Genomic DNA, 26,414 nt, shown 5'->3' with positions numbered 1-26,414 from the left:
TTTCTGCAGCAGACACAGGAGCAACTCAGGAGTCAGCTCTTTAACTCCGGGGAACAAAGACACCACCCACACTTCATGGCAGAGACCGGACACATCAACAGGAGGCTAAAAGTAAAAACACTGCGCTCAATAGATTTCCTAGTCTTACTAACTCTATGGTAGTTAAATCCTCAGAAGAATTTCAACAGTCCCTGAGTGAGAGCATTAATAATAATTTGACCTATACTTCAAGGAGGGAAACATGTGAAAGTTACTCACTTACGCAGGATATGCTAGGGATTAAGGTATCTCTGGAAAATCTCCAAATACTACATCATCAACTCATTACAGACAGAGGCATTTCCAAACTTGTATAGTCTTTCCCTCTCAGACATCAGAACTGCATAGTGCCAAAGTAATCCAGGTAAGATTCAGAACCCAATTCATGTATTCGATGTACATTTATTGAACACCTGTGAGTCATCAGATACTGACCTGGGGACTGGGAATACAAACGTGAGAAAAACTGTCACTCTGCTAGATGGAAGTGTACCCATGCATAATTGTTTACCTTTATCACGCCCAACCACTCAAGGGTCCAGGCAGGAAGTTCTTCTCCTAGTGCCCCACAAACACCCAATCAGTCTGCTTTCTCACTTCTGTGCCTCTGATCATGGGATGTCCACCTGGAATGTTCCCACCATACTTCATCTACCCAAATCTTCACACCCTTCAAGGCCAGCTTAAGTCCTCCACCTTCTGGAAGCCCTGACCTCCATCCCATGCCTAAATGATGTCTCTGTTCTCTGAACTGTTCAAAGTACAGCAAGTATCACCATCAGTCTATTTAGAAATTTTTTTTAATTCATACGTGCATCAGACCTGCAAACTTAATTTCAGCCACTATTGGAAAATGAAATTTTTTTTAGAAAAAAGAAAAAGAAAGAAAGAGAAATTTATCATTCGCTAATTGATACAAATCTTGAGTACCTACAATGAGCCAGTGTTGTTCAAGGGGCTGGAGAAACAGCAGCAAACAGTACCGGTTTTTGCCTCCTCAAGGGTAGCTCCTGGGAAGGGTTCCTCTCTCATATGTCTTTTTTAAATCTTCCTATAAAGAGACCTGGGTTGGCACTCAGTGCTTAAGACCTAACAATTTATTAAGGCCTCAGATTTCTTTGGTCCAAGCTCAAATTGAAGTTATATAAAGTAATGGGGAACAAAAGCTAACGAAGCCATTTCTAAATTAACTTCCACTTCTTAAAAACCTCAAAAGAACAAGGAAGGAAAAGAAAACAGGCTATGAAAACACTGCTGAACCGACACATTTAACTCACACTGACAAAGCACCCCAATCCTCCTTCCAAGCCACACAAAAAGTGATCTCTCCCCTCAATTCTTACAGCCCCAGGTTCAAGTGTTTAACAACAGACCTTGGGAAAGTTTAAAGCATCCCTCAGTTTCCTAAACAAGTCTTTCTAAACCTTTATTTCCTAATGAATAAGCCCCCTGATGAATATCCAATGAGATTCACGACAAGGAGCTACAATTTGAGCTTCAAGCACAAGAGAGACTCAAAGAGGAACACCTTGAACGTGATAAATCCAGAGACAATTTTAATACAAACAAAAGCCAAATCCTGCAGAGCTTGGTGGAAGGTTCCAAGTTCCTAAGAGAAAGGAATCAACAGAATTTCCTCCAGGAGAGCCGCGAGATTCTGCAAGGCATGGCAGTTTCTGCAGGAGGTGAGGGAGATTTTACACGAATACGTAAAATATATATATTTGCTCTATAGTGGCTTTGGTGAGATACGGTAGCTGGCACCCTAGAGCGAGCGAGGGGGAAGCGGGCTGTGCCATGCGGCGAAGGCTGCCACCTGGGCACTCCCACCATTCTTCGCAGCCGGGTCAGGACGCGAGACTGGGAGAGTGCGGCGCCGCGCGGACCCGGACCCGCGCCGCCTCCGGTCCCTGCCCCGCGGGCGCCCGCCCGCTCCCTGGGGCACGCCACAAGCCCACCCTGCCCGGTCTCAGGAGCGCGGACCTCTGGGGATCCAAGAGACGGGCGGGCTGGAGGGGGTCTCCAAGCAGCGGCCCAGCCCCAACGCGTACCCACCTGAGCAGACTGGAGAGCGGGTGGCTGGAAGAGCCCAGGCCGCCGCCGCCACTGCCGCCGCCCCCGGAGCCGCCGCCGCCGCCGCCGCCCCCGAAGCCAGAGGAGAGCCGCTTCCCGGACAGCAGCTTCTCCACCGCCGGGAGGTGCCCGGTGCGGGCCGCCTCCAACAGCTCCTGCTCCTTCCCCATCCCCAGGGCCGCCGCCCTCTGGACCCCCTCCCCCGGGCTGCAGCCAAGCCTGCTCGGGCTCCCAAACTTTCCGTCTCCGGGCAACGAACCCCCCAAACCGGCCGGGGACACCACCCCCCTCCCCCCCCGCCTTCCCCCTCCCCTCCCACCAGCGCGTCACTTCCGGGATCTGGCGTCGCGCGTCACCGCGCCCCCGCGCCCCGCCCCCTTGCCCACCTAGCTGGGCGGGGCTCCGCAGACAAGCGCAGGTGGCCCTAGCTCTGGCGAGACAGGTCCGTGGGGGTAAAGGGGCACCGCCGTGTGGACCCCCATTGTGGGTGGAAGGGGACAAACAGTGCCCACCTGTACGCGCCTTCCGACGCGCTCTCCTTCTCCAAAGGTTTTGAGAGCTCCTGGGACAGGAAATACGGTAACGGGTCCAAGCGGTGCAGAAACAAAGAGAGAAATGTGGTAACGCGCACCTAAATTTCCAAGTCCTTCCTTTCAGCATGCAAAATCAAATATGTATTAGGTGCGGGGACCTAGTGAATAAAACGCCCTCCCCCTAGTACCTCAATGAGAGAAGAGAGGAAAATTTTAAAATAGAAATATCCTCGCCACTTTGTCATCCCAGTTAAAGAAATGGCTCGTTAAAGAAAAACGTGCAAAGGAGAGACCGCCCTCTCTGTAGGTTTCTTCTTAGTTTTGATGAGATCACCAAACTAACATAAAAAGTCGGGTTTATGAAACCAACCCCAATCTTGAGTACTGCAGAACTGGAAAAATCATTTAATTGGATAGAAACTGTGTCTGTTTTGTTCCCTGGCACTAGAACTGCTCCTAACTCGAAGTAGGCGGTCGATAGTTGTGGAGTGGATGAATGGACTGGATACATTATGCTCAAGCTATAGAACTTTTTTTTAAGGTACTTGAGGAATAGAAGGGAAATGCTGGCAATTCAGTGTAAACACAGCCCCTCGGTCTCTGTCTAGTTGAAATATACAAGGTTGAGTCCCTGCCTGAAAGTTTTCTAATCCCAGGTAGCCGCATTCCACGACACTGGCATTCAACGGAACTGAGTTTTCTCCCCTGTCCCCCAACTTTTGTCTGAGAAACGGGTTAAGGAAGGGGTTAACTGACATTGCATTTTTAGAAAGGCGGAAAGGGTAAAGAAGTCCTTTAGTAAACAAAACCGCTCTCCTTTACAAATGCTGTTTCCAGGGCAGGAGGATCCACAATTTGAAATTCGCAGGCCCAATTTTCCCTCTCTCCAATGTTACCAAACCAAAATTAAAACGAAGCCCTCAAGTCCGCTGCGCGCTCCTCAAACTGGCCCCTCCGAGGAGCCGTAGGGGCAATGTCATCACTGCGCGACGGCGGGAAGTAAGTTCCTGGCCGGCTGTGCGGTTCGGGATCCGGAGCTAGCGCATCTGACATCGCTGTAATCTCCTCTCCCCTCCAATCCTGTCCGAAATGGACAATGCCCGCGAGTCGCCCACGGACAAAGGTGGAGAGACAGGGGAGCCAGATGAAACGGTCACTGCTCCCGGGGACCCGGGAGCCACCGATACGGAGGGGATCCCACAGGAAACTGACGGAGACCGAGATGCGGACTTGAAAGAAGCTGCAGTGGAGGAAGGCGAGGTAGGAAGAGATGTGTTGATGAGGTTGGAGGAGTACACCGAGATTGTGTTACTGGATGCTCTCCGGGATTCCTGATGAGTCCTTTCCAAGCTTTGCGAATTCGAACTCACCACGACTCCCTCTACATCTGAAATCTTGAACGGATAGGGAGGGGACAACAAAACAGAACTCTACTGCTAGTGCGGTTCCAGAGACGCAAGCACTAGATTAATATTTTTAATTCTTCCCTTTAGGTACTAAAGCTACTTCTAGGGAGTTTTAAACAGCTTTTTGGTTTTCCTGGTGAGGAACTTGGAATGCAGTGTCACACTGAGACTTAGGGCAAGAGCTATTATCCAGGATTCCTAGTAGCCCTTTCACCGCAATATGGTTCCTCTTAGATACCATGTAAGACAACTTTTGCCTTTATAGGCGGCAAAATCGACCAGATCTATCAAAGGGTGATTTTGAAGGAGCTCCAGGTTATATCATGTTCTTACCCTGCTGGGACATTTAATTGCTATGAGTGACCTGGATGCTAATGTCCAGGGGTTTCTATAGCATAAAAACATCAGTGACCACCCTTAGAGCTCAACAGTGTTGCCTAGCTCAGCTTCAGCCATGGATGAGAATCTTAGGTTCTCTGGGTTCCATCTCTAGAGGTAGAATCTTGGGGTCTTAGGGCTAGAAGCGACTTAGGAGATCATGGTGTGAACATTAGATAGAAATAGCTTTTCAGAGCATAAAGTTGCATCAAAACGTAAAGTAAGAACTTGTAGAAAAAGAAAAATGTGACAAAACTCTTCTAAAAAGGAAACTTTAAAACGGTTCTCAGGGACAGAAAGGATGTGAATAATTAGCTTAGTCCACTAGAGAGCTCCCTACATATAGAAATTTGCACCCAACAGAGGATAAAATTGTGATACTTCTGAAACACTTTTAAAAATTGATCATGTACCAGCCACACACACAAAAATTCTACTATTCATTTATTTTTATGTCAAAATATTAAGGGGGTACAAATGTTTTTGTTATATGGATACCTTGTATAATGCTTAAGTCATGGCTTTTGGTATGCCTGTGACCAGAATGGTGTTCATTGTACCTGATAGGTAAGTTTTTATCCATCACTTGTCCTTCCTCCCCCCTTCTTGGTTTCTAATGTCCTTTATATCTTTTTGTGCCCATGTGTACCCATAGTTTAGCTCCCAATTATTAGTGAGTACCTATGGTGTTTGTTTTTCCATTCCTGAGATACTTCACTTAGGATAATGGTTTCCAGTTCCATCCAGGTTGCTGCAAAAGACATTATTTTAGTCCTTTTTATGGCTGAGTAGTACTCCATGGTGTGTGTGTGTGTGTGTGTGTGTGTGCACATATATGTCACATTTTCTTTATCCACTCATGAATTGATGGGCACTTAGGTTGATTCCACATCTTTGCAACTGTGAATTGTGCTGTGATAAACATTCGAATGCAGGTATCTTCTTGATAAAATGACTTCTTTTCCTTTGGGTTACTACCCAGCAGTGGGATTGCTGGATCAAATGATAGTTCTACATTTATTTCTTTGAGGAATCTCCACACTGTATTCCATAGGGATTGTACTAATTTGCAGTCCCACCAACAGTATATAAGCTTTCCTTTCTCTCTGCATCCACACCAGCATCTATTGAGAAAAACATAAGTTCTTAAAAGTAGAAATTATAACAGGCCACATCAAATTCTATGAGATTTAACCAAAGCCTCATTTAGTAAAAAAAAAATTCATAGCCTTACATATTTTTATTAACAAAGAGAAGATATTGAAAATAAGCACCCAACTCAGGAAACCAGAAAAAGAACAAAAGAAACAAGAAGAGTATAGGAACAAGGAGTTAATAAGGATAAAAGTAGATACTAATGAATTAGTGCTTAAAAAAATAAGAAATGACCAAATTAAGAACTGATTATTTGAAATGTAAATGTACAACATTACAAATAAGAAAACAGACACTGATATGGAAATCTTCAAAGTTATAAGAAAATTTAATGTTCAAGTTTAGGCCAAATAAATGTGAAAATCTAAGAAAAATGAATGATTTTTTAGGAGAATATAAATCACCAAAATTGAAGCATAAAGAGATTAGAAAACTTGTATAAATCAGTAGCTAGAAAGAAATTGAAAAGATTGTCAAAGATACAATACCTTCACTCCCACCTACCCCCCATATTCCTGTATGAGTTTAAATCTGAATTCCTCTTTAAGGGAAACAAATCTCATTAATGAGTTTTATAGTATAGTTATGATTCCATATTAAGTTGGGAGGGAATAAAGTTTGAATTTGATTTTTATCGTTTAAACAGACATTTATTAAACATTTACCATGAGTCAAACTGTGTTAATTGCTGATGGAAGGCCGGGCATGGTGGCTCACGCCTATAATCCTAGCACTCTGGGAGGCCGAGGCGGGTTGATTGTTTGAGCTTAGGAGTTCGAGACCAGCCTGAGCAAAAGCGAGACCCCGTCTCTACTAAAAATAGAAAGAAATTATATAGACAGCTAAAAATATATGTAGAAAAATTAGCCGAGCATGGTGGCGCATGTCTATAGTCCCAGCTACTCGGGAGGCTGAGGCAGGAGGATGCTGGAGCCCAGGAGTTTGAGGTTGCTGTGAGCTAGGCTGACGCTACGGCACTCTAGCCTGGGCAACAGAGTGAGACTCTGTCTCAAAAATAAATAAATAATTGCTGATGGAAGAGAGAGAGAAATAATAAGAGACAAACCTATCTCCAAAAAATTTTCAGTCTACTAATGGGAAATATTTGCATGATATGGTAGGATTGAAGGATAAGAAGAAAAGAGCACTACGTGTGAGAAACTCACTTAAAAGTTCCAAATTGAATGAAACACCGTTTTGATGAGAATGGGCCTCCTTTCCATGTGCAATCATCATCAGTGAAGAGACCTATAGATCTGGAGGCAGAATAGCTGACTGGATGGAGAGGACTTTGCTGACATCCCCTTTACAGAATGAGATCAGAACAGTGGGCCCACGTGGAGAGTGGTTTTCATGATCCTTGGCATTTCATTGCCCTTGTAAACATATGTTGGATTTGTAATCATAGCTGAACTGGAAAACTGGATTATTTGGCTGGTTTTCTTTCCACAGCGGAACTATAATCTTCCTTTAGGAGAGAGATTGTATCTTATACCTGGTGGGACAGTCAGTGCCTACAATCAAAAGACTACTCAATAAATGGATTTGTTGTTTTGTAATGAGGATGGTGAGGATGATATCTTTATACCTTGCCCATGCCTAGAAAGTAGGCCAAATATATAATAGGGTTTCTTTCATCTTCCCAGCTCAAGAGTCAGGATGTCTCAGATTTAACAGCAGTTGAAAGAGAAGACTCATCGTTACTTACTCCTGCAGCCAAAAAACTGAAAATAGATACCAAAGAAAAGAAAGAAAAGAAGCAGAAAGTGGATGAAGATGAGATTCAGAAGATGCAGTAAGTCACTTTCTTACCATTCCCCATTTCAAGGCTCTAACTTGACCACACAAATTCAATAAAATTTTCTTGGCCTTTAAAATTTTCTTTTTAAACTCAAAAAGAAAATAAAACAGTTAATACATTATGTTGTAGCATAGAAAATGTAAATAGGTAAAAAGAAAAAATATCACCTTGCCACCAAGAGATATACACTGCTAATATTTTTATGTATATTCTCCAGGATATTTTCTATACATGTACAAATAAAATTAAATAATTTTTTTCAAAAATGTCAAATACTGTTTTGTTTTTGGTTTTGAGACAGAGTCTTGGCCGGGCGCGGTGGCTCACGCCTGTAATCCTAGCACTCTGGGAGGCCGAGGTGGGCGGATCGTTTGAGCTCAGGAGTTCGAGACCAGCCTGAGCAAGAGCGAGACCCCATCTCTACTAAAAATAGAAAGAAATTATATGGACAGCTAAAAATATATATAGAAAAAATTAGCCGGGCATGGTGGTGCATGCCTGTAGTCCCAGCTACTCGGGAGGCTGAGACAGGAGGATCGCTTGAGCTCAGGAGTTTGAGGTTGCTGTGAGCTAGGCTGACGCCACGGCACTCACTCTAGCCGGGGCAACAGAGTGAGACTCTGTCTCAAAAAAAAAAAAGAGACAGAGTCTTGCTCTGTCGCACCTACTGGAGTATGGTGGCGTCATCATAGCTCACTGAAATTCAAACTCCTGGGCTCAAGCAATCTTCCTGGCTCACCCTTGTGAGTAGCTGGGACTACAGGCCCACACCACTATGCCCAGCCAATTTTTCTATTTTCTGTAGAGATGGGGATCTCACTGTGTTGCTTAGGCTGGTCTGAATCTCCTGGCCTCAAGCGATCCTCTGGCCTTGGCCTCCCAGAGTGCTAGGATTACAGGCATAAGCCACTGGGCCTGACCCTTTATGATATTTTCTCATTACAAAAGTAGTGTGGGCTCATTCCAAATAATTCAGAGAATACAGAAAAATAGAAAAACTTACGCATAAACCCACCACCCAGAGTTTACTCTATATGTATTTGGGTATAATATTTGGGTGTATACCTTTTCAAAAATCCTTTAGATATTTGATATGTATAGCTAAATATTTTCATGTCAGTAAATATGCCAATAAATAATTTTTAATGGCCATATTATATCCCATTATATGGATGAACTATAATTTAACCAATCCCTACAGCTGTTCTGCTTGGGTTTGTTTTTTCTTTTCACAAAATTATGATGAATATCTTTGGGGACATCTTTGCATACTTGTCCATTACTTCCTAAGACAAACTCCTGTAAGTGTAATTAGGTAGTTCAAACAGCATGAACACTTTCAAAGGCTTTTTATACATGTTTTCAAGTTCCTCTCCAAAAAGCTATTCCAGTTCACCCCCTGCCAACATGGATGCATTTGTGTCTCCACATTTTCACTAATACTATTCCTTTTTAGGTTATCTGATTTATGAAAAATGTTACCTTGTTTTAGTTTATGATTTCCTCAGTTAATAATGAAAGGTAATTTTTTTCATCTATATTGATTGACCATTGGTATTTTTGTAAATTTCCTGTTCATGTTCTTTGCTCATCTTCTAAAATTGATATGGCCATATTTTTTATTTGAAAGAATTAATTTTAAGATTGTTAGCTTTTTTCCATATATTTTGCAAATGTTTTCCCCCTAAATCTATTAATGTTGAAAACAACTGGTTTGAATATGTTTATATATTACATTTTTACCATCAAGGTGAAATGCAGTAAGTTATGGAGAAGACAGCCTAATGCTGAAAACACAGTCTATGTAGTATGGTACAGTAATGCAACATTGTTGTGTAAGTTTTTGTTCTTAATAAGTAAGGAAGTGGTATTTCACTTTTTCTCAAGTTCCCTTAGAGTAGAAATGTTTTATCTCCATTCCTCATAAGCACCAAGCCTAATGACATTGACCTCTTATGAATTCATTTTTTAATTATCTGAGACTTGTTTTATTGACTTAAAAATGTATCTTTGAGTATTCATTCTTATAAGCCAACTTAATTACCTGAATCTTTGTTTAGAATCCTGGTTTCTTCTTTTTCTGAGGAGCAGCTGAACCGTTATGAAATGTATCGCCGGTCAGCTTTCCCTAAGGCAGCCATTAAAAGGGTAAGGGTGAACCACCACACTGTATTTCCATCATATATTAGAGTAAACCAGATTCGAGCTATGTCTGGGCATTCTGAAGTGAGTATTAGGCAAGTTGGTGGATTACTTAGACAAGAAAATAAAAATAACATGCCCTTCAATTATCTAACCAGTTTTAGTTTTATACACTAGGGATAGGGTCTCAACATACAGAGTAAGTCATGACACACTTGAATCCTCTTTTAATAGTTCCAATTTCAGCATCCAGCCTTTAGTAAACACTTCTTCTGTGCAAAGCTCATTTATTGGTACTATGTTCCAAAGCTAGTCTTTGACTATCTTAATCACTGTCTTTGTCCTCCTTTCAAGCTGATCCAGTCCATCACTGGCACCTCTGTGTCTCAGAATGTTGTTATTGCTATGTCTGGCATTTCCAAGGTTTTCGTCGGGGAAGTGGTGGAAGAAGGTGAGTAGTGTTGGTTACAAATACTGGATATACCTGTAGTGGTCTTATTTTTAAGAATATCTATACTACGGAACTTATTAAAGCACCTGTGGGAGTTTCCATTTGCACTAGAAGTTGACCAAGTAGGTAGTCTTGTACTCAGGACAGCATGACCATTGTTCCTTGGAAATTTCAATATTGGCGGGAAAGGAACCATCTGGGAAATACCCCTCCCCTGATTCCTGTCCTCAGCTCAGGGAAACAGCAGCAGGCTTTGTATATTCTCCAGTGGACTTTGCTCATTTCTACGCCAAAAGTAAAGATAAAAGAAAAGCAATCACTGGGGCTGACCTCTGTGGTATGGTGAGTTGTCCCTGATGTTGTGACCCCGGGGAACTGCCCCCTCTATTTAGTAAAAAGCCTGGCTGCTTCCCATTGCTAATCTCTAACTGATAAAATGTTTTATTTTTTTAAGCAGATTTGTTTTAAACTGTTGCCTATGATAAAGCCTGAGATATTATACTAAAGCTAACATGATACATTTTCTAGCGTTCACTTAAAAAGGAAAAGCGTCTTGGTTTATTTCCTTAGCAAGCTTAAGCGTTAATGAGAATTACAGGACTTGAAAGGATTATGTGATTAGTAAGTTATGGTGTGATAATGAAATTTTCTCTTTGTCCTGTTTAGCACTGGACGTGTGTGAGAAGTGGGGAGAAATGCCACCGCTACAACCCAAACACATGAGGGAGGCTGTCCGAAGGTTAAAGTCAAAGGGACAAATCCCCAACTCAAAGCACAAAAAAATCATCTTCTTCTAGACCAAAGTCTAGAAAGGCGTATTACTGACAGAAGTGCTGGTTCCAGACTTCCTGTTAAATGAGACTTTCTGCACTGGTGCTTTAGTATCTCAGTACTCCAAGGATTCCATAATGATTTTAACGTCTTTCTCAGAACTCTACTATTTGCACGTCTAGAAGGCATGCAGCCTGTTTCATACTTGTCTTGACTAATTTTGGGACCTCTTGGGACATTTTGAGACATTTGTCTCTTGGCTAGCTGGAAGAAAGGTACACAGGCCTTAACCGTCTTCTGGACAGGAGAGCTTCTTTCAGAGAGAGAAAACCTTTCCAAGAGTGCTTTGATGGTTTCACATCGAAGCCTGAAGTTGCTAAAACAGGTTCTTTCTTATGTCTGGTTTTAAGTAGGTGAAACAACCAGAAACTGTTGACTTGTGATACTCTGCCAGGAAGGACACCGTGATAGCAGCAGTAGTGGAATGATTTGTGCCTGTAAGCATTTAGGGTTCCCCTGTGGGTTTTAGTGAGTGATCATTAAACTGTTTCCCAACTTGCCACATGTGTATTCATTTTCTGGCTAGCTGGTTGGAATGGAGATAAGTACCTTATGCTTTCTGATGTCCCAGTAAAATTGGTCTTGGCTTTTTTGTGAAAATTTGAGTAGCAGAACCATTAATTTTTTTTCATAAAAGAACACTTCATTAAAGTCACAAATTATATAGGAAAAAAAAGAAATAAATGAATTTAAAATGAGCAGTTCAAGCACAGTAAAAGCCCATATATTTCAGATTCCTATAAACAGATATACCACAACCAATTTCATTTAATAAGTTTAATTTGCTTTTTTTTCAGATGGTTCACAGAACCAGTACACTCAAAGTTTGATTAGATATTGCAACATTAAAATTTCCCCAGTACTGACCAAGATTCAGTTCATTAGATACATTCTCATTGTTTTTTTTAAATAGACGGGAAAAGAGTGACCTTTTTTGACAGTGATTAGCAGTAATAAGGCTACTGTATATGACTGGCAATCCCCAAGAATTCTTTCATCTCTATCATTCAGTGTCACAGGGAGAAGGGTTTTGAACCTGTTCTCTTCTGAAGCTTTCCTGAGCATCTCTTAGTAAAGATTCCAATTCTGTTTAGCACCCTGAGTGGGGGAAACATCTTGGATACAGAAAGTTGGGCAAAACTGTCTTATAAAGTATCTTACAGTAAAACTCATAGCTCGAAACATATACTTAACCGATGGAAAAGACACTCGCGTGGGGCGCTGCACAAAGAAATGCTATAAGGCTCAGTCTAAATCTTGACCAAAAACTAATAAACCGACAAAAAGGAAATTCTCTCAGCTCTAACAGGAATTTTTTTTTTTTTAACAGTTAAACGAACAATACCTATTGCAATTAGAGATATTGAATAAGGCTGAAACTTGAAAATCAAATTCTAAATCTGGCCACTTAGCAAAGCCTCACTGTTGCGGTTATACAGCAGTGTTTCCCCTTGTGCCATGAGGAAAGTAATCCCCATTCAATAATAGCACTGTTATCTGTACCTTCCCAGAGGTGAACAGGAATATTCCTTTTCCGGCAGAAGGTGGGGAAACAACTAGGTGAAGGCCTTAGTCTCTGAAAAGATAGTGCATCACACCAGATTCTCTCTGCAGCTCTTAATAATGACTGATAAATCACAATGACAGTTTTTACAGATCTCAAATAACCGCATGTCATCATACTAGCTTGTAGCAAAGTTCAGTTGTTTCCATAGTTTTCTGATTTTACTTTCACTGATTTTAGAAGTTTAGGCAAGTATTAAGTGAGAAGAAAAAAAAAACCGCTGGTGTACAGGTTTGGAATGGAAAGTTCTCACATAATTATGGCAATACTTCAAACTATTAATACCTTCTTTCCACTATCCCCCCTGCTTAAAGGGGAAACTAATGTAAATGAGTTCAAAGGAAGCATTTAGGTTATAGGGTATGTGAGGGGTGGTGTTTGTCCCTTGTATATTCCACACAGAGGGACCATTCTTTTGAGAACCATGAAAAAGGGGGCATAAAGGTTGAGGCCATTGGCAAAATGAGGGTCAGACAAAATATATGGTAAAAAGCAGCCATCTTGTGACTAGAACCCACCCCTGTCTTAAGTTAGGGAAACTAGGTAAATTATTCCAGTGAGCTGAAAACAGAATTTGAGATTGATAGCCTCCCGGCAGCCCAGTTGGAGAGAGGATTTAGACTGTAGTCCACACACACTACAGCATGTCCCCAGTACATCCGTGTAAACAGCAAATCTAGACAATCACAGATAATACATAACTGTAAAGGCTTCACAGCTGAAAATGGCAACGTGCAGTGGCTGACGTCTTTGTGCAACAGTGGTACTATCCCTCCAGACATTTTCTTGAGGTATTGTTATTTCTTGTTCAGAGTCTTGCAGCTGCAAGGCAGAAATCGTAAGTAGTCCAAAAGGGCTGATACTACTATGCTTCCCTTCCATTATTTTCCTTTACAGTTACCCTGAGGACTACCGCCAGTTCACATTTCATTACAGAAAAGTCTTCTTCCCCCAATGAACAGGAGTATGAAATTATCTAGGCTGATTTTTACAAAAATCCCATGGGATAATGACCCCTACCCACATTTCCTGAGGGATTTTAAGACACAATGGACAAAACTGTCACATAAGGAAAACTCAGAAATTCTAGGGCTCGATTTGTCACATGGACAAGAGCCCCAGACTCCTTCAGAGAGCCCAGAAAGCTGACTGAGCTCTGGCCATTAGGGGATTAGCCTCGGTACTTTGGCAGATACGTTTCTACTGCCTCCCCACCCAAGTATGAGCTTCGGTAGAGGTATGCCCAGCAATTCCTGTTAGGCATTTTCTCTGCATGGAAGGATACCAAAGGGATACATGGTAGGTGGCGGAGGAAGGGATGGGAAGAGAATCAGAATGTGATTTTAAACCAATTGAGGTGGGCCTAAGGTTGAATAATTCTATTTTCCAGCTACTGGCTGGCTCTTCCTCCTCCCCACTCCAAGAACATTAGGGATGTCATATTTGAGAGGACCAGTGATTCATTCAGTTCAACATTTCGCCTTTTTTAAAGAAGCCCGAAGGAGTAACTTGTGAAGGGATGTAGTTACCCTCTCAGTTGTATATAACCAAGTAGCCCTACTTTTCTATCATTCCTTTCGGGAGGCCATCGTGCAAAGATTCTGCTAGCACCTCTTCTTGGACAATGAACTCGCTAAGTTTCTGATTTGCTATGAGAAGTGCTTTCTTTTACCTAAGGCTATGAGGTAGAGCCCTAGAGCCAGTGTTTCAGGACCAGGTCCTTGCTCTTGACTAAATATTTGATCAAACACTCCTGTCCGCTTTCACCTTTGCAGAATAGAGTCTACATTATAAAGATGTGACCTCACATGGAAGAACCTTGACCCCTGATAATTTTCGCTGTTCTCTGGACCTTTCCAGCCTTCACCATATATTTTGTAAATAAGGTCATTAGAAACACACAGATGATTTGGTTAAGACATAACCGTGATTTTGTATGAAGCGCCGTTCTCTGTGTTGCCTCCAAGAGCCGAGCCCTTCCTGATGGCGGCTGGAGGGCAGTCAGGCTTGTGCCACAGCAGCACCCTGATCCCTCCTCCCTCTCAGCAATACCGCGGTCTCTTTCCCGAGTTCCCGCAGAGCCCGCTGCCACGTCAGCTGGTGATTCTTCCATACATACATTGCCTTACACTTACATGCTGAACTTCACCTGTCACTTTTCTGAGTATTCACAGCCCTGCGTGTTATGACTCTTCTGTGGTTTTGTGTTTCTTTAATCTCTTCTGATCTACCTTTCACTGCCTGCAAATAGTGACAATTTTATTTCATTGTAAAATCTCACTTTCAGGTCATTTATAAAAATCTTAAATAAGGTTGAACCAAGCATCAACTCTTCAGTAACCTCCCCTATTAAGATTCTCTCCAAAAACACGTTTCTTTATTCCTAAGTCTCTGTTTCCTAAGCATGACAAGTTCCCACAATCTCTCCCAACTGGTGTTTTAAAAATTGCCTTAGTGAAGAAAACTTGACAAAAGTCCTTTAAAAGTCTGAAAAAATTAGATCTTGTTCCTTCATGAATGCATGTTTCTTTTTATCATCATAAAACTGGAGTAGGTCTTGGGAGGCTGAGGCAGGAGAATGACTTGAGCCCAGGAGTCCGAGGCTGCAGTGAGCTATGATTGCGCCACTGCACTCCAGCCTGGGTGACAGAGAGATCCCATCTCTTAAAACACACGCACGCACACACACACACATACACACACAAACACACACACACACACAAACACACACACACACACACACTGTAGTATGCAAGTCAAGCATGATTTCCCATAAAAGAAAACTTTTTACCTTTTCTTCAATAGGTCACATATGATCAAGACTTTAGTGACTTCACTAAATAACTATTTTACCGTCTTACCATGTAAAGGTGAGTTAGCTAATGAACTTCTGTCCAATCAACACATCTTGAAGTTAATCACAGGACAATATGAATGCAGGTACAGTGTTGGAGAAGAATTAGATAGGAAAAGAAGGGGAAAATCGCTCTTTTATACGGCAGGGGGCAAAACCTAGCTGGGTTGAAGGGTTTGGGTTTTTTACTTAAGTCTTAAAAGTACATGATTTTAAAAAGACACAGTGATAGAGGGGAGTGAGAGGCAACAGGTTGAGATGTTTATGTTAAAGTTTAAACTATCTTCGGCTCCCAAACCACCAAGGGCTGAGGAGACCACTGGTAGAAAGTTAGCGCTGGGAAAGCAGGTGTGCCAGGGACCCCATGGAGACGGAAGACGCAGCCTCTCAGGTACGCCTGTGGCAGAGAGGCAAGACTCGGAAGCAAGCTCCCCTCCTGATCTCTCCCACTTCATACTCTCAACCTCACTCAGAATGAGTACTTTTCTCTTAATTTCAAATAAATTGTGTTATAGAGGGGAAAGATGATATGGCTGAGTCACTATTGTTGTTTACTTCCTACCACAGCATACAATGATGAAAGTATAACAGAAAGGAAGCTTAACTCTGAAAAATCTGATTGTAATATCAGCCAGGATGCTATGACCTTGGTTCCCTTTCCAAAAAAGGCACCGTCCAGGTCTCCCTTATTCTGGTGTCTCTCCTGCCCGCCTGTGCGGGACTATTTCCTGTTCCACTCCACTACCATGGCCAAAGCTCAGGTCAAGGACTTTTCAGGTCTGCTACGGGAAGCTCTGGGACACGGAATCTTTGGTGGCTCTTTGGGTGACCGAAGAGGTGGGTACTTTCGCTTGTTCACACAGGCTGTGAAGGAAGCAAATGTCCCTGCCATGAAACTATGAGCTAAAATGGCCCTACAGTGTCAAGAAGATTCCACCTAGTATGCAGTGGGCCAACAGGCTTTATATAGGCAAGACACGATGATTGAACCAGACACAGAGCAGGCCCCAGTCTCCTGGGATGTGGTCACGCTCTGCCCTGGCCGCCATCCACGTTAGAACGGCTAGCAGAAAGCACACCCACGTAAGCCGACCGAGCACTCCCCAGTCCCCCTGGCTTCCAGAGCAGACTTATCCCACGCTGGACGGTGCCTTCTGTCTTAGGTGGTGCTGTTGCTGGTGATCTCTTCTCTCCTCGGCTCAGGCTGAGCCACTGCTGTCAGAGCTCAAAGAGGGGGTTATATTTCCTAATTTCCTGAAGAAGTTTTTCTTTATCCTGGTTGGCATTGGCCAATGCATGTTTAGTTTCTATAAGTTCTTTTTGTAGGGTAGAAAGCTCTTTCACCTGAGGAACAATAAATAGTTCACAGTTAATGAACATGGTAATACCACTTTGCAACAAAAGTTACTAAAAGGAACAGGGAGGAAGAATTCAAGCAGAAAAACCCACAAGTTAGCTTAGTGATTAAGAAAACTCAACTAGATCTTTTTTTTCATTTTTTCTTTTTCTTAAACATAGAATTACCATATAACAACTAGGTCTTTTCTAAGAGCCTAATTCCCTCCAGAGTTCATCAGCAGGTACAGTATGTGATCAGCAACCATTCCCCACCAGCTGCTAACTTAACATCCTCTAGTCAGCACTTCTAGAAGCTGCCACTGGGTGACAGGAGACCAAACCACCCATATGCACACAGCACAAGCAACCTTTCCTGCACTCTGGGTTTTACCAGCTTCACAATTACAGCCCCTAAAGGTTACAGGAAGATACTCTTCAGTTATGACCTCACCTGCTGTCCAAAAACCTCTCCTGTGGGCACAAGAAACATCTCTTCTTTGGGGGGTGGCCTCTTCTCACTTTTAGGTACTTCAGTCGATGGTCTGTCCTGAGCAGCAGCTGGGGGGAAAAGTAAAGGTTCTAAGTACAAACTGCTGTCAACTCCCAGACAGTTCCTAGTTGTTACCTGTTCACTTATAGGAGAAAAAAGAGGAGCCAGGAGGCTGATAAGCCCGACTCACCGCCTATGTGGAACACACCATCATCACTCCGCTTCAGCACAATATGTTCCATGGCCAGAGTGATCGGGATAGGCCCTGGAGACGTCGGATAGATGGGGGGAATATCATCCTGCAGGAAACAGGGAAATCACATGACGCCCCAACGGCTCAGAGCAATTTAGGTAATGCAATGCATGCTGCTACCATTCACCTGAGAGCAGTTTTATGCCACTGTTTCTCCACACATCCTTGGAAGGTACGAGAGGCCTGAGTCTCTCTCATTGCAGAGTGAGTGCCAACCTGATGGCTTGCACGTGGTAAGGCTGCACGCCAAAGAGGAGGCTGGGTCAGGGACATGGTCCTCACCCCAGTACATATTTACATACCACTAGAGCACTGACAGGGAATGCTACTACGCATCTCCTCACTTGATCCTCACCACGTTTTACAGTGACAAGGGAAGAGGCAAATAGCTGTCAAGCAAGCTGCTTCCTTGCTTGACAAAGTCCAGGGCAAAAACCAAAGCTTCCTCTCACCTTTAGGGTGATGCTCGAGTTCAGGAGCTCAATCTGCATGGGGACTACCACCGGGATCTCCTCATCCTCCAAGAAGGGCCCCAGGCCATTGAGCACCGAGGTGAGCAGCTCGAGGTCACAGCCATGAAGCAAGAAATGCAGGAAACCATTTTGCGTGGCCAGCGGGGAATGCACTGCTGCACCAGGCCCCACCTCAAAGCGAAGGCCCACAGCTGGCCTGTTGTGGCCCCTCTTCAAAGGTGAGGATTCTGGAAAGCACGTACCTTTGTGAAGAACGACAAGGAAAACATATTAATTAATTAATTAATTAAAAGCCAAGGACTTTCCTAAGCATTTTACATATCTTTTATATTCATAACAACCCTATGCCAAAAGTATTGTCAACATTCCCATCTTCTAGATGAATGAATTGAGTCACAGAATAACTTTCCCAAAGTAACACAAATAATAAGTAGCAAGGATAGGATCTGGCCCAGGCAGTCTAACCGCAAAGTCCATAGGCTGAGCTACTCTGTAATAATGCCTCTCAAGGTGGAGAAGAGGTTAAGGACCAAAAAAAGCTGATCTTATAAATCTGAGGAACTGGGCTGATGGCCAAGGAAAAGCCCATTAAAACATAAGACCCTGAATTCTACTAAATTTGAATGTCTCTGCCTTTCTCCAAATCTTGGTCTTCTCATCTCTCACTGATAAAGCCAAGCAGGATCTATGCTAAACTCTCTGAAACTCCATATAAAACAATCTCAGGTGTAGCAAAGGATAGGGAACAACTTACATACTTGTGGAACTATAAATTGGTACAATCCTTTTGGAAAATAATTTGGCAATACCTAGTAAAGTTGAAGCTGTACCTACCCTAAAGATCTAGAAATTATATCCTCAGGAATATAACCCTGGAGAAACTCTCGAACATATATACCAGGAGACATTGTACAAGGATGTTCACAGCAACCCTATTTGAAATAGCAAAGAACCTGGAAACAACCCAAATGTCTGTTCAGAATAGACTTAAGAAGTAAATAGGGTAATAGGTACAAGGGATATTTTAAGGGTAATGGAAATGTTCTAAAATTAGGTTGTGGTGATGGTTACAAAACTCTAAATTTATTAAAATGTATCAAATTGTACACTTAAAATGAGTCAATTCTATGCTATACAAATTACATCACAATAAAGCTGTTTTTAAAAAGCAAAAAGAAGTATACTTATATAATAGAATATTATATATCCGTGAAAAGGAATGAATTTTAGCTAACTCAATAACCTAGAAGAATTTAACACATTAACTGCCACACTAGAAAAAAAATTTTTCTCCCTGGAGCCACAGTGTCTTATTAAAAAAAAAAAAGATCATTTCTAATTTGTTATTTTTTATTGTTTTCTATGCATGGGTTATATGCAACACAATCCACATTTTTAGAATTAAATTGTCAATATTAACTGTAACAATAAGAACGTCAACAAGTAAGATTTTCACAAACCAACTATAGAGTTTTGTTTCACAGGGCCCTAGCATGAGTTAAATACAACTCACATGGCAGTTAATGTGTTAAAGAATACCATGCTACACAAAAGAAGCAAATCACAAAATAATACAAATTATTATTCCACTTAAAAAACTCAAAAACCTGAAAAGCTAAACAATACATTAATACAAACATATTGCAAAAGTTATGAAGTAAAGCAAGAGAATGATAAATACAAAATTCAGGATAGGGATTACCTATGACAGGTGAGAGACAAGAGGAAGGTTCAAGAGAGGGACTCCCAGGAACGTCAAAGGCAATGGTACTGTTGTATTTATTACACTAGGTGGTGGGTACATGGGTTCATTGTATTGTTATCATGTTATGCCTTACATATATTTTGTAAGTATTCTTTAGTATCTATTCAATATTTTAAAAACTAATTTTTTAAGTGAAGCATGTAATGTAAACCCAGATTTTGCCTGTCATCTTTTTAAAGTATAAATGATAATTCACATCAAAGGACTGTATCTAAATGGCAGAAGTTCCCTGATCAGATAGCGTTTTACGTTAGCAGCCACACAGATGAAGAAGTGGACACTGCCGTGACGGGTGAGCTCAAGGAGTAGCTGGGAAGTGAATCCGGAAAACAGCACAGTGAACGCAAAGCCCCAGAGAAAGCTCTGGGAGGCTCCCTGCAAAAAGAGACTTCAGTAGAGTTTTTCCTCCCCCTAATGGCTGCTAGAGAGAAGGACCAAAGGCTCATCACTAGAGCAGCTGCCCTTAGAGCATAGTGACAAGTACAAGTTACGCTGTGGCTACACTAGATAAATCCCACCAGCTCTCCTGGAATGGCCGCCATCCTCACCCGGGCACTGTCCATGCAGGAACTGCCAGAGTCCCACGGTGCCCAGCTGCTGGAGGGTCAGTTCCTCTGCTTGCAGGGCTACCGTCAGGTCCTCACCACGTACCTCAATCCCAAAAGACACCTCATTGACCTTCAGGACCAGAACTGAGACCTGTTGAAGAAGATTCTCTTAGTTCTAAGTCCCAACCTTCCAGTCCAGAGCCCACTCTCTGCCGAGAGGAAAGTAGAGCAGCTGACCGGGTGAAAGATGAGGTCTTCTCCACTGGGTGAAACTGAACTGTTGGCCTCTGGTGACCCTTGGCCATAATTATCCACAACAGGGCTCCCTTGAACACCAGCATCATCCAAGACAGTTGGAAGAGATCCTGGTGGAACAGATTCTGCACCAGGCTCTGCATGAGAAAGATGACAAAAGAATTCAAAATTCAAAATATTCTGTTCAAATCCAACCTCTAAAGGCAATGACAACTATAAAAATAAAACAAAATATTTCTGGCATTCACGAGACAACTGGAAATTTAAAGACTAGATATTTAATGAATTTAAGGAAATGTTAATTTTTTAAAGCATAATAATGGTTATTTGGTCACATTAAAAAAATATGTAAATGGAAACAACCCAAGTGTCCATCGATGGACGAATGGATAACTGCAATATGGTATATAAATACAATGGAACATTGTATTTATATGCCTTAAAAAGGAAGGAAATTCTGACACATACTATATAACACAGGAGAACCCTGAGGACATTATACTGAGTGGAATAAGTCAATTACAAATGGACAAACACTGTCTGATTCCACCTATATAAGTACCTAAAGTAGTCAAATTTACAGACAGAAGGTAGAATGGTGGTTGCGGGGGCTGGAGGGAGGCGGAATGGGGAATTAGTGTTTAACAAATACTGTTTCAGTTTTCCAAGATGTTAAAAATTCTGGAGATAGACAGTGTGCATGAGTTACATGCAATGCAATCCCCGTTTTCAGAATTAAATTGTCAATATTAATTGTAACAAGAACATCAACAAGTAAGATTTGTACAACAATGGTTGTACAACAATGAGAATGTACTTAATGCCAATGAACTGTACACTTAAAAATGGCTAAGGTGGTAAATTTTATATATATTTTACCACAATTAAAAAAATTTTTTGGCCAGGCGTGGTGGCTCATGCCTGTAATCCTAGCACTCTGGGAGGCCGAGGCAGGAGGATCGCTCGAGGTCAGGAGTTCGAGAACAGCCTGAGCAAGAGCGAGACCCCGTCTCTACTAAAAATAGAAAGAAATTATCTGGACAACTAAAAATATATATAGAAAAAATTAGCCGGGCATGGTGGTGCATGCCTGTAGTCTCAGCTACTCGGGAGGCTGAGGCAGAAGGATCGCTTAAGCCCAGGAGTTTGAGGTTGCTGTGAGCTAGGCTGACGCCACGGCACTCTAGCCTGGGCAACAGAGTGAGACTCTATCTCAAAAAAAAAAAAAAAAAAAAATTTTTAAGTCTGTATTTTCGAGCAACACATAACTGAAGATATTTATGGGCAAAAGGATATCTTTGGGATGCGCTTCAAAATAATATGGGACAAAGGGAAGTGGGCAGCAGTGTATACGAAATGAGAATGACCATGAGTTCTTCATGTTGAAGCTAGGTAATGGGTATATGAGGGTTCATTATTTAATTCTGTCTACTTTTATACATATGTGAAATTTTCCATAAGAAGCTATAAAATAATAACAAAACAGGCTGGGCACCATGGCTCATGCCTATAATCCTAGTACTTTGGGAGGCCGAGGTGGGAGGACTGAGGCCAGAAGTTCAAGACCAGCCTGAGCAACACAGTGAGACTCTGTGTCTGCAAAAAATAGAAAAATTAGCTGAGCACGGTTGTGTACACCTGTAGTCCCAGCTACTCGGGAGGCTGAGGCAGGAGGATTGCTTGAGCTCAGGAGTTTGAGGCTGCTGTGAGCTATGATCGTACCACTGAACTCCAGCCTGGGTGACAAAGCAAGACTCTGTTTCAAAAAAAAAAATTAAAAAACATTAATATCACCCCACACTTATCAGAATGGTTTTTATCAAAAAGATGAAAGATAACGTGTTGAAAAGGATGTGGATAAAGAGACCTAGTATACTGTCAGTGGGAACGTAAATTAATAGAGCCATCATGGAAAACTGTATGGAAGTTCCTCACAAAACTAAAAGCAGAGTTACCATATCCACCTGTGGGTAGATATCCAAAGGATTTGACGTTAGTATATCGAAGAGATACCTGCACTCCCATGTTTGCAACAGCATTATTCACAACAGCCAAATTATGGAATCAGCCTATGTGCCCATCAACAAAAATGTGGTATATATACACAATGGAATACTATCCAGCCTTAAAAGAGAGGGAAATCCTGTCATTTGCGACAACATGGATGAACATGGAGGACATTGTGCTGAGTGAAGCCAGACACAGAAAGGCATGTTCTCACTTATATGTGGAATCTAAAACAATCAAACTCATAGAAGCAGAGAGCAGAAGGGTGGTTACCAGAGGCCAGAAAGAGTAGGGGGAAAGGGGATGGGCAGATGTTGATCAAGAGCAAAAATGCTTCTGTTAGGAGGAATAAATGATAAGTATTTGAGGTGATACATATGTTAATGAGCTTGATTCAAAAAAACTCTACATTGTATACATGTATCACAGCATCACATTGTGCCACATAAATACAATTATAATTTGACAGTAAAAAATTAAATAAAAAAGGGCTGAATGTAGTGGCTCATGGCTGCAATCCTAGAGCTTTGGGAGGCCAAGGCAAGAAGATTGCTTGAGGCCAGGATTTTGAGATGATCCTGACAACACAGTGAGACCCCATCTCTACAAAAACATAAATTAGCTGGGCGTGGTGGCACTCATGCCTGTAGTCCCAGCTACTCAGTAGGCTGGGGTGGGAGGATCACTGGAGCCCAGGAGTTCAAGGTTACAGTAAGCTATGATCAAGCCACTGCACTCCAGCCTGGGTGACAGAGCAAGATCCCGTCTCTTAAACAAACCCCACTGCATTCTCTCTTTAGATATTCTGTTCTGTTTTGTTTTGTTTGCAGACAGGGTCTCATTCTGTCTGCGCTGGGTAGAGTGCAGTTGCGTCACCATAGCTCACAGCAACCTCAAACTCCTGGGCTGAAGCAATCCTCCTGCCTCAGCCTCCCCAGTAGCTGAGACTACAGGTGCATGCTACCACATCCGGCTCGCTCTTGCTCAGGCTGTCGAGAACTCCTGACCTCAAGCAATCCTCTCACGTTGGCCTCCCAGAGTCCTAGGATTACAGGTGTGAGCCACCTCACCTGGCCTCTCTTTAGCTATTCTTAAGGAATCATTTAATAGGTTTCTACTTCAATAAGCTAAATGAACCATTAGTGTAACTTCAGAGGTGATTAATTCCCCTAGTTATTTTCCAACAATAACATACACAGGCAAAAAAAAAAAAAAGCAACAAATACACTCACTATTGATACCAACCATGAAATGAATCCTACTGAGGGAATTACATGGCTATAAGACTAGCACTCTCTCCTTTGGTTTGAATCTCTTCCTGTGATAAAAGTATTAACCAATAATCTAGAGGATGTGGAGATAAAACCAGAGCCACAAATCCACTAAAACTTTTTTTTTTTTTTTTTTTTTTTTTTTGGTTTTCGTTAAGAAAAAGTCTATATTGTCAAATCTCAGCTCCTCTTGAATCCTGCCAGTCTTAATACAGGCAGCAGAGAGAACCCTTTCTGGAATTCTGCAATTTTGCCTGGCTCTGCTCCCACATACCAGACTCCAAGAGCATCACAAAGCTGTCACTGCCGTCACTGTCCACTGAAATCCGGTCTTCAGGGCCACTGTTATCCAATGAGACACCATCAAATGACTGCTGAGATATCGTCCTCTTCATGGAGAAAAATCGGAGTCGGGCAGCACTTCCACTCACCGGGGCTGCCACCCCCTCATCTGTCTTGGCCATAGGCTCCCTGTTTAAAAAACAAAAACAAAAACAAAAAGCACAAATGTGGCTTTGGAGATATGTTTGTACCCTCCCTTCCAACACCATTTCCCTTGAGCTCAGTTATTGTGAACATAAACCTTGACATTATCACCTATTACCTGCTATAAAGGGATCAAGTCATTTTTCAATTGATGGCCTTTCTGAATCCTCTTATTCCAGCATCTCTAACTGCATAAACAGCTCTCCCATAGCAACATTAAATGTCAAGGTTAGTCAAGATCATCCCACACACAAAAGAGACCGGCTAACCACTGCAGAGGTGCTAATGAATGGTACCTGAAACCACCTGCATTCATTCCACAAGTATTTACTAAACAGCTTCCGTATGCAAGGCACCATACTCGGCATGAGGCAGGAGTGAGGGGTGGATAATTTGATGAATAAAACAACCCTTGTTCTCAACGACTTATAATCTATTAGGAGAAGGGATGTTTATACATGCATAACATTATACGGGAGTTAGTCACACATCCCATAAGAGAGGGACAGAGGCACAAAGCCAAAGGCTAGACAATATCGAAGAAGAAAAAGGAGGAGGGAAAGGGGACCAGGAATGGCTCTATGGAAGGAGACGGCATTTGAGGTAGTCCTTGAAGACTGTGAAAGAAATAGGGAAGAGGGTACTCTAAGGGGAAGAAAGGGCACATGTAAAGGCACAGAGCCACAAACAGAGACACTGGAAAGTAGCTCAGACCAGAGGAAGCACAGGTTTTGCTGGGGAGGGCAATGGAAGATAAAGTTAGAAAGGCACAACACAGTGAAAAGAAACCTATAAAAGCTTTTACTCCTACCCTCCCATTTTACAGATAAAGAAACTGACTCAAGGTCACAATTAAAGGTGAAATTAAAAAAACCCAAGTCTCCTAGCTTCCCACTTAATGTTTTTTCACTTTACCACATGGGTTACAGCCAGAGTATAGAAAATCTTGAAAACAAGATTATATATTAAAGTGTTTTGAAAACTGTAAAGTGCTATATGGATATATCATAATTGATTATGCCACACTAAGAAGTTCAAACTAAATTCAGGAAAAAGCCTGAAGGTCCTGGAGTAGGAAAATAACAAGGTCACACTTGTGTTTTAGGAAGTTTGATCTGATTTTTTCAAACAAGCTGGAAAGGAAAAGACCTCCAATGCAGAAATCAATTAATAGTTTACTAAGATAGTCCACATCTGGGAAAAGACAGGAAAAACTTATGTGAGATTCCCTAGAGCAGTGTGCTGAAAGTGTGGTCTGGTAGGAGAATCAGCATCAACAGGGAACTTGTTAGAAATGCAAATTCTCAGGCCCCACCCCCTACCTACAGAATGAGGAAGTCTAGGGGGTAGGGCTCAGCAATCTACGTTTAAATAAACCCTCCAGATGATTCTGATGTACACTCAAATTTGAGAACCACTGATCTAAGAATCATGGTGAGAACAAGACAAACAAGTGTAAGAGAAAAAGAGTGAAAATGTAGAGCTTGAAAGAGTAGGAGACTGCTATTATCAAAAGAAGAACGAACTGATCTGGGGAGGAATAAGCAATTTTATTTTATATAAGATTTGAGGCCCTCCTAGGAGATCCATGTGGAGCGAGGTCTAGCAGATAGTTTTAAATGAAGAGCAGGGTGGGGCAGGGAAGACAGGACTCAAAATATAGACTATAGTGGAAGTAGGGAGACCAATACAATAACCTAGACAGAAAATATTAAAAAGCGTAGCTTGATACAAACCTCAATGTTTGGCAAATGTATCAAGAATCTTAAAAACGTTTATAGCATTTTACCCAATAATTTCACTTATAAGTTTTTATTCTAAAGAAAGATGTAGGCCAGGCATGGTGGCTCATGCCTGTAACCCTAGCACTCTGGGAGGCCGAAACAGGAAGACTGCTTGCGCTCAGGAGTTCAAGACCAGCCTGAGTAAGAGCGAGATCCTGTCTCTATAAAAAATAGAAAAATTGGCCCGGCATCGTGGTGCCTGTACTCCCAGCTACTCCGGAGGCTGAGGTAGGAGGATCACCTGAGCCCAGCAGTTTGAGGTTGCTGTGAGCTATAATGACTTCACTGCACTCTACCCAGGGTGACAGAGTGAGACTCTGTCTCAAAAAAAGAAAGAAAGAAAGAAAGATTTAGATATGTACAATATTCAGAAAAAGTAACATTCACAAAAATAAACACATTTAACACAAGATTGGTCCTACCTGAGAAAAACTGGAAACAGACTAAATGAGTGCCCCCAGATAGTGGAATGAATGAATAAATTGATACCTCCATTTGCTAGAATACAATAGAGCAA

The 26,414-nt window shown here is 42.0% G+C and overlaps 3 protein-coding genes across 8 annotated transcripts in view; 1 reads left to right on the top strand and 2 right to left on the bottom strand.

Annotated features, from left to right (window-relative positions):
- ANKS1A (ankyrin repeat and sterile alpha motif domain containing 1A) overlaps positions 1 to 2,377 on the bottom strand; it is a 188,147-nt gene extending 185,770 nt beyond the window's left edge. For all 5 annotated transcript variants that reach the window (XM_069488647.1, XM_069488650.1, XM_069488649.1 and 2 more), the window contains exon 1: positions 2,095 to 2,377. In XM_069488647.1, the coding sequence (XP_069344748.1) occupies positions 2,095 to 2,282 (188 nt within the window). In that variant the 5' untranslated portion in view covers positions 2,283 to 2,377. The remainder of the gene's footprint in view (positions 1 to 2,094) is intronic.
- A 1,047-nt stretch (positions 2,378 to 3,424) lies between these two features.
- TAF11 (TATA-box binding protein associated factor 11) lies at positions 3,425 to 11,308 on the top strand. 2 transcript variants are annotated; one of them, XM_069488227.1, is made up of 5 exons: positions 3,425 to 3,905; positions 7,231 to 7,379; positions 9,446 to 9,533; positions 9,882 to 9,978; positions 10,645 to 11,308. In XM_069488227.1, the coding sequence occupies exons 1-5, from the start codon at positions 3,735 to 3,737 to the stop codon at positions 10,773 to 10,775; spliced, it is 636 nt and encodes a 211-aa protein (XP_069344328.1). In that variant the 5' UTR covers positions 3,425 to 3,734; the 3' UTR covers positions 10,776 to 11,308. The 2 variants fall into 2 exon arrangements, with proteins under 2 accessions (XP_069344328.1, XP_069344329.1); XM_069488228.1 differs by lacking the exon at positions 9,882 to 9,978 and having other exon boundaries at positions 3,664 to 3,905; positions 10,645 to 10,757.
- Positions 11,309 to 15,577: 4,269 nt separating this feature from the next.
- BLTP3A (bridge-like lipid transfer protein family member 3A) overlaps positions 15,578 to 26,414 on the bottom strand; it is a 37,872-nt gene continuing 27,035 nt past the window's right edge. Inside the window, exons 15-21 of the mRNA XM_069488512.1 lie at positions 23,902 to 24,098; positions 20,332 to 20,486; positions 20,095 to 20,245; positions 17,761 to 18,023; positions 17,246 to 17,354; positions 17,017 to 17,123; positions 15,578 to 16,571 (exon numbers count right to left, since the gene is read on the bottom strand). Of these exons, the coding sequence (XP_069344613.1) occupies positions 16,446 to 16,571; positions 17,017 to 17,123; positions 17,246 to 17,354; positions 17,761 to 18,023; positions 20,095 to 20,245; positions 20,332 to 20,486; positions 23,902 to 24,098 (1,108 nt within the window). The 3' untranslated portion in view covers positions 15,578 to 16,445. The remainder of the gene's footprint in view (positions 16,572 to 17,016; positions 17,124 to 17,245; positions 17,355 to 17,760; positions 18,024 to 20,094; positions 20,246 to 20,331; positions 20,487 to 23,901; positions 24,099 to 26,414) is intronic.

The sequence above is a fragment of the Eulemur rufifrons genome, chromosome 15, assembly GCF_041146395.1.
Source record: "Eulemur rufifrons isolate Redbay chromosome 15, OSU_ERuf_1, whole genome shotgun sequence".
NCBI lineage: Eukaryota > Metazoa > Chordata > Mammalia > Primates > Lemuridae > Eulemur > Eulemur rufifrons.
The sequence above is the reverse complement of the archived record's forward strand: the minus strand, read 5'-3'. Positions and strand labels throughout refer to the sequence as shown.

Bases quoted from the DNA above. Each gene is read 5' to 3' on its own strand.
- TAF11 (XM_069488227.1), top strand. From the start codon at position 3,735: ATGGACAATGCCCGCGAGTCGCCCACGGACAAAGGTGGAGAGACAGGG. The intron at 3,906-7,230 runs GTAGGAAGAGAT...TCATCTTCCCAG, and splicing joins CTGCAGTGGAGGAAGGCGAG to CTCAAGAGTCAGGATGTCTC. The intron at 9,979-10,644 runs GTGAGTAGTGTT...TGTCCTGTTTAG, and splicing joins CGGGGAAGTGGTGGAAGAAG to CACTGGACGTGTGTGAGAAG.